The sequence below is a fragment of the Chiloscyllium plagiosum genome, chromosome 30 (assembly GCF_004010195.1).
Source record: "Chiloscyllium plagiosum isolate BGI_BamShark_2017 chromosome 30, ASM401019v2, whole genome shotgun sequence".
NCBI classification, from domain to species: domain Eukaryota; kingdom Metazoa; phylum Chordata; class Chondrichthyes; order Orectolobiformes; family Hemiscylliidae; genus Chiloscyllium; species Chiloscyllium plagiosum.
In genome coordinates this window covers 3,067,601-3,082,313 of record NC_057739.1, presented here as the reverse complement: position 1 = coordinate 3,082,313, position 14,713 = coordinate 3,067,601, and the positions used below count along the sequence as shown (strand labels likewise).

The 14,713-nt window shown below is 47.4% G+C and overlaps 1 protein-coding gene across 1 annotated transcript in view; it reads right to left on the bottom strand.

The window, feature by feature from the left end:
• The window catches only part of LOC122564640 (protein FAM166A-like), a 37,818-nt gene that overhangs the window by 12,531 nt on the left and 10,574 nt on the right, over positions 1 to 14,713 (bottom strand). The window contains exons 3-5 of the mRNA XM_043719730.1: positions 7,147 to 7,295; positions 5,235 to 5,370; positions 2,186 to 2,280 (exon numbers count right to left, since the gene is read on the bottom strand). Coding sequence (XP_043575665.1) covers positions 2,186 to 2,280; positions 5,235 to 5,370; positions 7,147 to 7,295 — 380 coding nt within the window. The remainder of the gene's footprint in view (positions 1 to 2,185; positions 2,281 to 5,234; positions 5,371 to 7,146; positions 7,296 to 14,713) is intronic.

Genomic DNA, 14,713 nt, shown 5'->3' with positions numbered 1-14,713 from the left:
CTTCCATTAGCAAACACTCACTGTTAAACCAATGATGTCAGCCCTGCTTTGGCTATGTACATCAGAAGATGGCCGTTTACCTAAAGGCCTGCTGTCAGGAAACCTGGTCACTAGGCTGCAACCTCCTGGGTTCCAAGACTCTCTTACAAGGGCCCCTGCAGCGAGATATTGACAATGGAGAGACAGTTGCTGATGACTGTGACCTCCGGGGACTTTGCGTTTGGAAGAGCATTGGCGGAGCTGACAGGAAATGAAAATCTCAGCTGGCGCAGAAGAGGGCCCAGGTTGAAACATAGGCTAGCGAGTCACACACCGCCTCATCTCGCTGTCTCCCTCTGCAGTGAACGCGCCAGAGACTGCCACATTAGAGCGTTGCTCCTAGGCCCCATCAGGCCCCATCAACAGAGTTGACCACCATTAAAAAGAAAGCCACTTCCAGAAAAGGACAAAGCATGAATCATCAGATAATTGGGCTGTAGAGGAGTTGAGAGCCCCCCCACCCCCCGACCACCCAAAAAACCTTATTCCCAAATCCAAACTCATCCCAGATTTAGGCCTGGAGACCAATGCTTGGGATGTCAGTTTTATCAGAGTAGGTCAAAGTAGGGGAGAATGGTTGTGGCAAGGGGATGAGTAATTTGCTTCATATCAGGCTGTGGATTTCCAGCTGATTAGTGACTGAGTGTACATTTGATAAAAGTGTGAACACATTCAAATCCCTTCCAAGAACCAAATGATCTTTCCCCTGGACATGGGACTTGCTGTGTAAGACTTCACCCAGATTCAGTGGTTGTGTGACAAGAACTTCCTGTAGCCTGCCACCGCTGACTCTGACCTGGTCACTGGGATCTTTGCCCATAGCTGGAGCCACCTTACTGGAAAAATATAACTTTCCCTAACATGACAGCATCTCCCTCCCACCCTCCACTACCACCTGGTCCAAGATAATCCTGTTGATTCTGGGATGTTATTGGTTGAAGAGGGAATTACTGTCCCTCGTTGATGGGGAACCTCCACCTCAGAGAATAGCTAGCTCATCTGGTTGGCTAACAGCTGAATAGTCCCAGCAACCCAGTGATGCCAATGGCTAGGACTGGGTCAACAAGTGGTTCAGAGATTCCTGCAGACCCGAACGAGGAAGCACAAGTAGATGGGAGGTCCCACCGGGGGGAGTGGGGAGCTAAGGCCTGAGAGGAATGAAAGGGTTCTGCCAGGCTGGTTATGAAGAAGAACCATTAATGGGGAGGTGGAGAGCTTGTGGGAGGAAGGATCCAATGTGGAAAGGAAGCTGTTAAAGGTGGTTCCCTGCACACCCCCAATTCCTCCCCATGCACCCCAGTTTCTGCTGGCACTCAGGAAATAGCTGAAACCAGCTCTGACATGGTCAGTCATTGCCCAGTGAAGGGCTTCTACTGGGGCAAGTACATGCTGACCAGTCTACACCTGGAATGCCTCACTGTCAGATTGCCCATGGCGAAGGGGAGACTTCTGAAAAAGACATTGAGGGAATTTTAACAGGCACCCATCTCTTCAGCAGGGGAGTGTACAACTCAGCCTCCAATCTCAAACCCATTGGACATTGTCATTAACATTAGTTCCTGACTGAAAAGTGGACTGAAGCTCAGATTGTGTTGGCCTCCTTTCTAGATCATAAAATCCTTACAGTGTAGAAGCAGGCCATTTGGCCCATCAAGTTCACGCTGACTCTCGAAAGGGTATTCTACCCAGATCCACCCCACTTCCCTATCTCTGTAACCCTACATTTCCTATGGTTAATCACCTAGCCTGCACATCCCTGGACACTATGGGCAATTTGGCATGGCCAATCCACCTAACCTGCACACCTTTGGACTATGGGAGGAAAGCGGAACGCCTGGAGGAAACCCATGCAGACACAGGGAGAACCCGGGTCCCTGGCATAGTGAGACAGTCTTGCTAACCCCTGAGCCACTGTAATACTCCTGATGTAATCGGATAAACTCTTAAGAAGACATTTAAACATCAGGAAGAAAGTGTCCTTCTACTGGCAGCCCAGAGCTGAGAAATTATACTGGTGCTCCAAAGGTTAATTTAAAAAGGCTAACAATCAAAGTAGGAATAAAGAAGGGATTAACAGAAAGAAACCCGATCTCTGAAAGGCGTTGGGCAGGGCAGCCCTGAGGGCGAGGTGGTAAGATGCCAGTACCTGCTTACGTTGAAACTTGTCCATGGCAGTCTTCACCTGATCTTTGTAAGTGTGTCCAAACTCATAACCCATACGCGGAATAAATCCCATGTAACCTACACCAAACAATTGTGAAAGGAGACAATATCATTTATTTGTGTAAAATGTTCATCTTGTTGTTGCAAAAAAGAACTCTGTCACTGAATGGAGCACTCCTGAAGACTCAGTGCTGAGGCTCTGTAAACCCTTCAGCTGGCACAGGGTCAATGGGGCTGACTGGTGCCATTATTGGCAACACCACTGGAATAATGGGAGTAAGCAAGACAACATGATTCTGGAAATGCCTTCTGGGGTCCCTGGCTACAATGGTTCAGGATGACCCAGAATTGACAGCCCACCTCACTGCACCCTGTTGTCTCAACACCCCAAAACAGCCTGGGCAGGATTTTCCTTCACCAGAACCAATTCTGAGACAGGACTGTGTTCTGGGAATGGCATTGTGTGTGTGTGTTCATGTGAGACAGAGAGGAAAAGAGTGTGAGAGAGCGTGTGTGTGCAGGTGTGTGTGCGCACATGTGTGTTTCTGCGTGCGCGTGTGTGTGTGTGTACAGGTGTGTGCGCACACATGTGTGTTTGTGCGTGGTTGTGTGTGCAGGTGTGTGTGCGTGTGTGCTGGTGTGTGTGTGCACATGTGTGTTTGTGCATGCGCGCGTGTGTTTGTTTGTGTGCACATGTGTGTTTGTGCGCGCGCATTTGTGTGCGCGCGTGTGTTTGTGTGCGCACGTGTGTTTGTGTGTGCGCACATATGTGTTTGTGTGTGCACGCGTGTGTTTGTGCGCCCGTGCGTGCGTGTGTGTGTGTATGTGGAGGGGAGGGGAGTGGGAGTGTTGGCAGGGTGGGGGTTGTGGGTGTGATGGAGGATGCAGTCCTCACCTCTGATGTTCATGGTGGTTGTTTGTTAATTGGCTGGACAGCAGCCAGTTGTTGCTGATGGAGCAGAACCGAGTGTATGTTAGTCCTATTTAAACTCCAAGTGGCTGCTTTTCCTGTGGGGATTGATGAATCAGTGATAGGAGAGGCCTGGTCTCAGTTTACAGAGCTGGAGACTCTCTCACAGTGAGGGTGGGGGGGATGGGCAGATCTCTTCCTAGAAGATGAAGGAAACCCCTGGATTGAGAACATTAAGAGTAAAAGGTGTGGTCAGGAGGAACTGGCAAGTGTCATTCACTCTGGCAAAGACCTAATGGTAGAAATGCACCCTCTAGGACAAGGTGCAGCTGAGGAGCCTGACAGCACACCTTGCTCCTGACCTATGGGAGAAATATATACCTAGAGACTTACTGACCCTTCAGCAAGACAAGTAGCCATGACGCTGCCGAGGACCTATCACCTCTGACATTTGTAGTTTTTATGTCAATGACCCAATTGTCAGTTGTATCCATCTCCATCTCCTTGATAACCTTGCAGATGAAAAGGACAGGTGATGCCCATGAAAGGACAGACAGGAGGAGAAATGTACCATCTCCACAGTTATTACTGCCATGAAGGAGGAATGGAAATCACCAGGATGATTCCTCATGAACAAATCAGGATAAGTGAGATGGGCATCCCGGGGGAGAGGAGGAAGAGATGTTCTAATCCCTGAAGGAGTGCATTCCTCCCCATACAGCTGTTTACCAAAGCCTTGTTAGAGACAAAGACAAACTGCAGATGCTGGAATCCAAGGCAGACGAGCAGGAGGCTGGAAGGACTACACCCGAAACGTTGCTTTCTTCACCTCCTGATGCTGTCTGGCTTGCTATGTGCTCCCAGCCTCCCGTCTGACTACCTTGTTTACCAAAACCATGGCTGTCCAAGGGAGTCCTGCGCTCTCTGCTGTCAGTGTATACTTCCACCTTCTGTCTCCCACAAGTCCTGATGGGAAAAGGATAGATTCCTGTGTCTGCACCAGGACAAGCAATGGCTTCAAGGACATTGGAAAGATCACCACCACAATGTACAAGTGTACCCTCCATCCACATGCACAGATACTGTCACCTAATAGGCGTCTTCGTATATTGATAAGGTAGCACTGGCTGGTCATGGGTAAGCAGTGGGAGGTGGGGGGGAGGCACAGGTAGCTGTTGGCATTTGGCCTTGGGAGAATAAAGGACAGACACATCCACTCCAAACTGGGTGCGAATGCCAGTTGCTTCCCTGCTGGTCCCATCCAGTTGTGCACACTGCCAGCTGAGAGCTGAGCCAGTGACTGAGGAGGCTGCGGATGTTGTTCCTCACGTGGTGCCATCCTTTTCATCACTCTCCCTGGCTCCCCTGACTGAAGGACCATCTGTCCAGCAGGGCCTTATGGTGGAGGCCGCCTCTGCATTGATGTGGGTCTATCAGCTAACGGAAGTGTCTCAGTGGCACCTTCACAAGAAGGAAGACTGTTTGGTGCATCTGGACAAGACAGCAGACTGTCTCTGTTACATCCAAGGCCACAAATAGATAGCCAATGGCTGACCATGGAAGCAAGCAGGTTACTGGGCGGGTCACTGGGGTTTGCCTCACCTGTAAATGTGCACTTCCCTTTTTCAGCACAGGAAGTGCTGACACGTGATGTCATTCACATGAGCTTCTATTGTTTAAATCAGGAAAAAGAGGGACGTGGCGGTGAAGGGGAGCTAGGGTCCTTTAAAGGAAAGTTATCAAACATCTGGACAGATGTTTAGGTTTAGAATTGATTCCATAAGTTAATTACCATTTGGGGGCTGAAAAGTGTTCCTGTGAATTTCCTTTCACCTCCTCTAAACTAAAAACATCTTGGAGATAGTGAACTGGAGAGTCAGGGTGGAGCTGGAAAAAGCACAGCAGCTCAAGCAGCATCAGAGGAGGAGGGGAGTTGACGTTTCAGGTCAGAACCTTTCATCGGATTCAACCCCTGGGATTGAAAGCAGACTACAGTGTGATGGTTTTAACAGCATTGTCTGCTGTTTTAACTCAGGTGCGACTGGATCACATACTCCACGGTTAGGCAGGATTTACCATCTCTCGGTAGGGATTTGTTTTTGAGATTGTTTGTGTCACGTACCTGAGATATTTCTCCGCTGGAGTTCAGGAGGTTGGGTGCTGAACTCGTGCTTGTGCTTGTACAAATGAGTCCAGACTACTGGATCCACGTTCGCAGCCAATGGTTTCAGTGGCCTGTTCTCACCAAGTACTGCCAGCTAAGAAAGGGAACGTTATCACAACAGCTGCTTCTTAAGACCTTGCCTGTGCTCCCAGTGGAAGTGTTAGGGTTCTAAGTGCAAATTTGTGCCTTTCTCTGTCCCCCTTTGCCCTAATCATTCATTTCCGGGCTTTCCAGGCCAGTGTGTGAGCCCAGACATTAGGTTATTACTAGGTAAAAACAATGACTGCAGATGCTGGAAACCAGATTCTAGATTAGAGTGGTGCTGGAAAAGCGCAGCAGTTCAGGCAGCATCCGAGGAGCAGGGAAATCAACGTTTCGGGCATCAGGAATAGAGGCAGAGTGCCTGCAGGGTGGAGAGATAAATGAGAGGAGGGTGGGGGTGGGGAGAAAGTAGCATAGAGCTCCTCAGATGCTGCCTGAACTGCTGTGCTTTTCCAGCACCATTCTAATCTAGAATTAGGTTACTACTGAATGTTAGCCACGTATTTACGGCCCTATCTGATACTCCCACGTCTAATGTAGATTGGATTGCTTACAGTGTGGAAACAGGCCCTTCGGCCCAACAAGTCCACACCGACCCTCCGAAGTGCAACCCACCCATACCCATTCCCCTACATTTACCCCTTCACCTCACACTACGGGCAATTTAGCATGGACAATTCACCTAACCTGCACATTTTTGAACTGTGGGAGGAAACCGGAGCACCCGGAGGAAACCGGAGCACCCGGAGGAACTCGTGTGGACAGTGTCCTTACATTTTTTCTGTGAATTTTAAACTGGAAGCAAATCTCCATTGATACTGATGCTATTGAACACTCCCAGAACATGGTTGCACATGCTTAGAGGCAGAATAAGTATCCCTCTACTCCCTTAAACTGAAAATAAAGTTCACTCTAATCTTTTAAACTGAAAGTAAAGCTCTTTCTGCACTATCTCCATCAGACAGTGCCAGAACAGAGGCAGCATGGGAATAGATACAGAGTAAAGCTTTCTCTCATCTTTATAAACTTAAATTAAAGCTTCCTCTACCCTTTTAAACTGCAAGTAAAACTGCCTCTACACTGTTCCCATCAAACACTACCAAAAAGACAGCATGGGGTTAGACACAGAGTAAAACTTTCTCTAATCTTTTAAACTGAAATTAAAGCTGCCTCTTTCCTTTTAAACAGCAAGTAAAACTGTCTCTACACGGTTCCTATCAAGCACTCCCAGGACAGAGTTAGATGCAGAGTAAACCTCCCTCTACACTGTCCACATTGAACACTCCTAGGATAGGCACGGCACAGGGTTAGATAAAGACCCCTCTACATTTTTATACTGAAAGTAAAGTATTATGCTTATCTGGGTGAATGGAACATTGTCTCAATTCAGGCACCTAATGTCAGCCTCAAGCACATCCAGGTCACGTCTAGAATTCTTATTTGCAACTAAAACCTTCCTCTACTTTGACCTAAGAGTGACCCTTGGCCCAGACTTGGAAGAGCTGCCATATACAGTGATCGGCCATTATTCCATTCTGAGCTTCCACTCTCACACAGTGTAGGAGATAGATCCCACAAGGTGCTAGGCTTACTGCCCTCATTCACTTCATGTTGCATTCTTATAACCAGAAAGACAGTCAGTCTGATTGAATTATAACTCAGGTCACTTTTAACCCTCAGAATTAAAACGGAGCAGTATTGAGTTGGGTTGTATTGTGGAAGATCAGCTTCTTCTCCTCCCAGGTTGGTACCCCATGTACATGTGCACCTGCTGATGTATGTGTGAAAATTAATCTTTCTGTTCCCCTCAGCTTCCTACCGTTCCTACCTTTCTCCTCCCATTCACATAAGTGATGAGCACTGGCTCTTTAAGTTTCTGGGCGTATTCCATTTGCCTTCTCCGTAGGTCCAGTCCAGACTGGAGGGTCTCCTTGTAGTAGTTTCCACCATAGTTGAACAGCTTTTGAGGGATATAGCCTGTTGAATGAAAATGGTGAGATGAGAACAGTCTGAATGGGAGCGTTACCATTCCAGCCCAGATCTCCAGATGTGGAAATGTTAAGCCTTCACCACAAGGCCACTGGAATTCAAAGAGGGGTTTTTAACTTTGTTTGATCCGGTGGACTAATCTAATTCAAGGTGATTCAAGGATTCAATAAGGTAGAAAGATTGGGATTATTTCCTCTGGTGAAAATTTCAATACTGAGGTTGACGGCAGTTTATGGGCGGCACGGTGGCACAGTGGGCGGCACGGTGGCAAGTGGGCGGCACGGTGGCACAGTGGTTAGCACTGCTGCCTCACAGCGCCAGAGACCCGGGTTCAATTCCCGCCTCAGGCGACTGACTGTGTGGAGTTTGCACATTCTCCCCGTGTCTGCGTGGGTTTCCTCCGGGTGCTCCGGTTTCCTCCCACAGTCCAAAGATGTGCAGGGTAAGGTGAATTGGCCATGCTAAATTGTCCCTAGTGTTAGGTAAGGGGTAAATGTAGGGGTATGGGTGGGTTGTGCTTCGGCGGGTCGGTATGGACTTGTTGGGCCGAAGGGCCTGTTTCCACACTGTAATGTAATGTAATCTAATCTAATGTAATGAAGAAGGATGTTCGATGATCTGGAGTCTAGGAGCAACGGAATGCTCGCTGCATTGGGAAACGTTGGGAATTGAGGTGAGTGTAAGAGTTTAGGGAAGTGGGGGAGGGAGCCATTGCTGTACCTTGTTTCCTTTACTACTTTCACAGGGACAGGAATGGACCAGACGGAACAGTTCAGAAAGTGAGTGGGTAAAAAGGCAGCATCTGGTTAGAGATTAAGTTCCTGGTGGGTATTCCCAAACTGTTATATTGTACGGCTTTGTTTAAGCAAGGGTAGAGACTTATATGGTTTATTTATTTTTCAGAAAAAAACTTCCAAAATTTTTAGTTTAATGTGTTCAAAAAAAGTCTGTGCCCTCCACAACCACCTGATGAAGGAGCAGCGCTCTGAAAGCTAGTGTGCTTCCAATTAAACCTGTTGGACTATAACCTGGTGTCGCGTGATTTTTAACTCTGTACACCCCAGTCCAACACCGGCATCTCCAAATCAAAAAAAAGTACTAGTCGCTAAAGGGGCAGAAATGGCAGTCATTGGAGTGGTGTGCTCCTCCTGTCAGATGTGGGAAATCAGGGAACAGGCAGGTGTCTCTGGTGACTATGTCTACAGGTCATGTGACAGGCTGCTGTTCCTCTCAGACTGCATGCATCGGTCGGAGCAGTAGTTGGATGCTTCGAGGAGATTACAGAAGCTAGAGAGTGTGATCGAGATGGTCACACTGCAGGTTCAAGCAGGTGACTGCCAGGAGGTCATGTGACAGGCTGCTGTTCCTCTCAGACTGCATGCGTCGGTCGGAGCAGTAGTTGGATGCTTCGAGGAGATTACAGAAGCTAGAGAGTGTGATAGAGATGGTCACACTGCAGGTTCAAGCAGGTGACTGCCAGGTGAAGTAGGCAGATAGTGCAGGAGTCTATTCCCATATTAAACAAGTATACAGGATTGGATTCTGTTGGGTGGGGGAGGGGGTGAATAGCAGCAGCAGCCAGGCCTGTGGCACCATCACTGGCTCTGCTATAAAGCAGGGGATGGCAAAGTCCAAGAGATAGGGACTCTCTAGTCAGGGATGCAGATGGCTGTTTCTGTGGCTATTTCTAGGATGGTGTGTTGCCTCCCTGGTGCTAGGGTCAAGAACATTAGATTTAGATTCCCTACAGTGTGGAAACAGGCCCTTCGGCCCACCAGTCCACACTGACCCTCTGAGGAGTAACCCACCCAGACCCATTTCCCTCTAACTAATGCAGCTAACGCTATGGGCAATATAGCATGGCCAATTCACCTGACCTGCACATCTTTGTGACTGTGGGAGGAAATCGGAGCACCCAGAGGAAACCCACGCAAACAAGGGGAGGATGTGCAAACTCCACACAGTCACGAGGCTGGAATCAAACCTGGGACCCTGGTGCTGTGAGGCAGCAGTGCTAACCACTGAGCCACCGTGCCGCCCAGGCATCTGAGATCACTTGCAGCAAGTTCTGAAAGGCGGGCGTGAGCAGCCAGAGGTCATTGACATAGGTACCAATGACATAGGTAGACAAAAAGACGAGGTCCTGCAGAGTTAATATGGGGAGTGAGGCAGGAAGTTTAAAAACAGGATCTCAAGGGTAGTAATCTCTCGATTACTCACGGTGCCACATGCTAGTGAGAGTCGGAGTAGGAGGACAAGGCGCTGCTGAGGAGCTGATGCAGAGGCAGGGATTCAGATTCTTGGATTATTGCGATCGCTTCTGGACAGAGGTGACCTGTACAAAAGGGGCAGGCTGTACCTAAACTAGAGAGTTACGAATATCCTGGTGGGGAGATTTGCTAGAGCCTATTCAGGAGTGTTTAAACTAGTCTGGCAAGCGGTTGGGATGCTAAACAGTAGTGAGACAAAAGAGAACATTGAGGCTAGTACAGAAGTTAAAGAGAGCAAGTTAGATAGACAAGACAGGCAAGATCATGGCAGGGAACAAGGGAAGGCTGATGAATTAAATTACATTTATTTCAATGCAAGAGGCAGATAAACTCGGCATGGATGGGAACACGGGACTAGGAACTCATAGCTGTTACAGAAACATAGCTGAGGGAGGGTCAAGACTGGCAGCTCAATGTTCCAGGGTACTGATCATTTAGGAAGGATAGAACGGGGAGGCAAGAGAGAAGAGGGAATTCAGGAAAAACCTTACAGCAATACTTAGAGAGGATATTCCTGAGGAATCATCCAGTGAGGTTGGATAAGTGGAACTGAGAAATAAGAAGGGATTGATCACTTTGTTGGGATTGTACTATAATCTCCCCAAATAGTCAGCTGGAAATTGAAGAACAAATATTTGGCAGATTGCTGTAAGAATAGTAGAGTTGTAATAGTAGGGGATTTTCACTTTTGAAACATTAACTAGGACTGCCATAGTGTTAAGGGCTGGGATGGTGAGGAATTTGTTAAGTGTGTTCATGAAAACTTTCTCAATCAACATGACCCTACTAAAAAAGAGGCAAAAAGTGACTTCCTCTTGGGAGGTAAGGCAGGGCAAGTGACTGAGGTGTTGATGGGGGAGCACTTTTGTACCAGTGACCATAATTTTTAAATAATTACTGAAAACAATAGGTCTAGTCCACAAGTTAAAGTTCTAAATTGGCTGAAGGCCAATGTTGATGGTCTTAGACAGGAATCTCCAGAAATTGATTGGGGGAGGCTTTTGCAGGTAAGGGGATGCCTGGCAAGTGAGAGGCTTTCAAAAGGGAGATAGTGAGAGTTCAGGGACAGCATGTTCCTGTTAGTGTGAAGTGCAAGGCTGGCAGGAATAGGGAATGTTGGATGACCAGAGATATTGAGGCTCTGGTCAAGAAAAAGAAAGAGGCATACGTCAGTAATAGACAGCTGTGATCAACAGAATCCCTTAAGGACTGTAGGGGGTGTAGGAGTATATATTAACAGGGAATCAGGAAAGCAAAAGGGGACATGAGAGAGCTTTGGCAGATAGGGTAAAAAATAACCCAAAGAGATTCTACAAGTATATTAAGGGCAAACGAGTAACTAGGAAGAGAATAGGGCCCCATATAAAGCTTCTATGAATGGAGCCACAAGGGATTGGTGAGATCCTAAATGAAGGTTTCTTGTTAGTATTTACTGTTTAGGAAGACATGGAAGCTAGAGAACTTGGGGAAGTAAATAGTGATGACTTGCAAACAGTCCACATTACAGGACAGGAAATACTAGAGGTCTTAAAATGCAGAAAGGTAGATATGTCTCCTGATCAATTGTATCCTAGGACGTTGTGGGAAGCAAGAGAAGAAATTGCGAGGCCCCTAGCAGAGATATTTGTATCATCTACAGCCACAGGTGAGGTGCCAGAAGACTGGGAGGTTGCTAATGTGGTGGTATTATTAGATTACATTACAGTGTGGAAACAGGCCCTTCGGCCCAACAAGTCCACACCGACCCGCCGAAGCGAAACCCACCCATACCCCTACATTTACCCCTTACCTAACACTACGGGCAATTTAGCATGGCCAATTCACCTGACCCTGCACATCTTTTTGGACTGTGGGAGGAAACCGGAGCACCCGGAGGAAACCCACGCAGACACGGGGAGAACATGCAAACTCCACACAGTCAGTCGTCTGAGGCGGGAATTGAACCCGGGTCTCAGGCGCTGTGAGGCAGCAGTGCTAACCACTGTGCCACCGTGCCGCCCACAAAGTCTTTTCCTCCCAGTCTTTCTTATGTAAGAAAGACTGGGAGGAAAAGCCAGAGAAATACAGACTTCTGAGTAGGACATCAATGATGGGTAAGTTATTGGAAGAGATTCTGAGAGATAGGGTCTATGTCTATCTATATGCAAGAACTGATTAGGAATACTTAGCATGGCTTTGTGCTTGGGAAAAGGTATCTCACAAACTTGACTGATTTTCTTTTGAAGAGATAACCAAGAAGATAGATGGCAGAAGAGTGGTAATCGATGTGTACATGCACATCAGCAAAGTAGCACATGGTAGGCTGGTTATTAAACTTAGATCACATGGGATCCAGGGAGAGCCAGCCAACTGGATACAAAATTGGCTTGACGGTAGGAAACACAGTGTGTTGGTAGAGGATTGCTGTACATAATGGAGGCCAGTGACCGGTGGTATGCCGCAAGGCTCAATGCTGAGTACACTGGTGTTCATCATTTATATAATTGGTATGGATGCAAATACAGGAGGCATGGTTAGTAAGTTTGTGAATCACACTAAAATTGGTGTTATAGTGCATAATGAAGAAGGTTATCTAAGAGTACAATGATCAATGGAGTTTAATTCAGATAAATGTGAGATGTTGCAGTTTGCTAAGACAAACTAGAGCAGGATTTGCATAGTTAATGGCAGGTCCCTGGGAAGAGTTTTTGAACAGAGAGACCTTCGGATACAGGTACATAGTTCATTGAAAGTAGCATCACAATGTAGACAGGATGTTGAAGAAGTCATTTGTCATGCTTGTCTTTCTTGGTCAGAGCATTGAGTACAGGAGTTGAGATATTAGTGAGGCCAAATTTGGAGTATCGTGTACAGTTATGATCTCCCTGCTATTAGAAGGATGTTACTGAACAGAAAAGGATGTTACTAAGACTGGAGGGTTTAACTTACAAGGAAGGGCTGGATAGGCCGGGGCTGTTTTCCCTGGAGCGATCGAGGCTGAAGGGTGACCTTATAGAGGTTTATAAAATCATGAGGGGCATGGACAGGATAAATAGTGAAGTATTATCCCCAGAATTTGGAAGACCAAATCTAGAGGGCATAGGTTTAAGGTGAGAGGGGAAAGATTTAAAAGGACCCGAGGAGTAATTTTTTCACACAGAGGGTGGTGTGTATGGACTGAGCTGCTAGAGGAAGTGGTAGCAGCATTTAAAAGGCATCTGGATAGGAAAGTTTTAGAGGAACATGGGATCCTCTAATGCAGGAAAACGGTACATTTTCCGGTTCGATATGGATGGGTTGGGCCGTATGGTCTGTTTCCATATTACTGGGGTAAATGGAGTAAAGATCATCAACAATGATCAAGCCTAATGTCCGAAGAGGCTGAATGGCCTCTGATGTACATGTGACATCCAGAAGTGGGGTCTAAACCAGGCTTCAGGTACAAAGACCAAGGGTCGAAGAGGGTTGTCCACTAGCTCTTTGGGAGTTGGAAGCTTCCCATTTTCTCTAATGTTCCAAAACACTGTATGGTTAAAACAAAACATTTTAGTCAGAATTAATGTGCACCACCTGCAGTGTAATAAAAGAATGCTGGTGGGTCACTTTCTATTCTGAGCGAGGAGGGAATGGAACCGAAGTCGGCACAGAACTGAAACCTGATATTTCACTGTCACCAACAACAAACAAAACCAGGAAGTGGTGCAGAACCACAGCGGGTCTGGCAGCATCAGTGAAGATAAAATAGTGTTAACGTTTTGAGTCCTTCCTCAGAACTCCTCAAAAATGTAAAGTCTTTTTTCCAGACACATTTTATTGCCCTTTGGGGATCTGTTGGAATGTGGGATTGTGGGGAAATGCCTCTAAAATGGTGAGGGAAGATGGGGGAGGCGGCTGGAGCCAGAATATCCACCTTCTTCGTGCCGCTGTGCTATTTTCCCGATGGTGGGTGAGGGGTAGACGGAAGCCCTCCTGCTCAATGACCAGTTCAGCCACTTAATGGCCTGTTTCTGCCACACAGGCCCTCAGGTGTATTTTCATAGCAGCTTGGTTGGAGATTCCTGTACAGGCCAACTCTTGCAGTAACAGTGTCACTTGCCCTGACCACCCTAACCCCCAACATCGCTGTCACACCTTGCCCCCTCTGTCCGACTCCCAGGGCCTTCCCACATATCCCAGAGCCCATTGGGAGGGAAGTTTAACCTTTCAAAATGTACTCCCTTGTAGACGCAGTGCCCATTGTTCCCGATCACTGATCTGCAAGCACTCTGTCTGGAAGCTCATACTGTTAGTTGTAGCCCCCGTTACAAGACCAAGACTTCATCCACAAAATAACACGCTGCTCTGCTGTAGGTCATAGAGTCAGAGATGTACAGCATGGAAACAGACCCTTCGGTCCAACATGTCCATGCCGACCAGATATCCCAACCCAATCTAGTCCCACCTGCCAGCACCCGGCCCATATCCCTCCAAACCCTTCCTATTCATATACCCATCCAAATGCCTCTTAAATGTTGCAATTGTACCAGCCTCCACCACTTCCTCTGGCAGCTCATTCCATACACATGTACCACCCACTGCGTGAAAAAGTTGCCCCTTAGGTCTCTTTTATTCCTTCCCCTCTCACCCTAAACCTATGCCCTCGAGATCTGGACTCCCCGACCCCAGGGAAAAGACTTTGCCTATTTACCCTATCCATGCCCCTCATAATTTTGTAAACCTCTATAAGGTCACCCCTCAGCCTCCGACGCCTTCACTATCCTATCTACCTGAGACTCCACTTTCAAGAAGCTAGGAACCTGCACTCCAAGGTCTCTTTGTTCAGCAAAACTCCCACGGACCTTACCATTAAGTGTATAAGTCCTGCTAAGATTTGCTTTCCCAAAATACAGCACCTCACATTTATCTGAATTAAACTCCATCTGCCCTTACCTTTGTGAAGTTGTCAAATTACCAGATCCTGAGACTGAAGGAAGATGAAGGTGGCCTTTGAGGACACATCATTGGAGGAAGGGACAGCAATTATATGGCTAGAATGTTGAAGAGAGGAGTCTCTGATAGAGGGTCTTGTGTGAGCAGAGACTGGGGGACGTTTGTGCGAGAGGGGATCTGTGAGAGAGGGGTGTGTGTGAGAGAGGGGATGGTGGGGGGGGGTGTGCA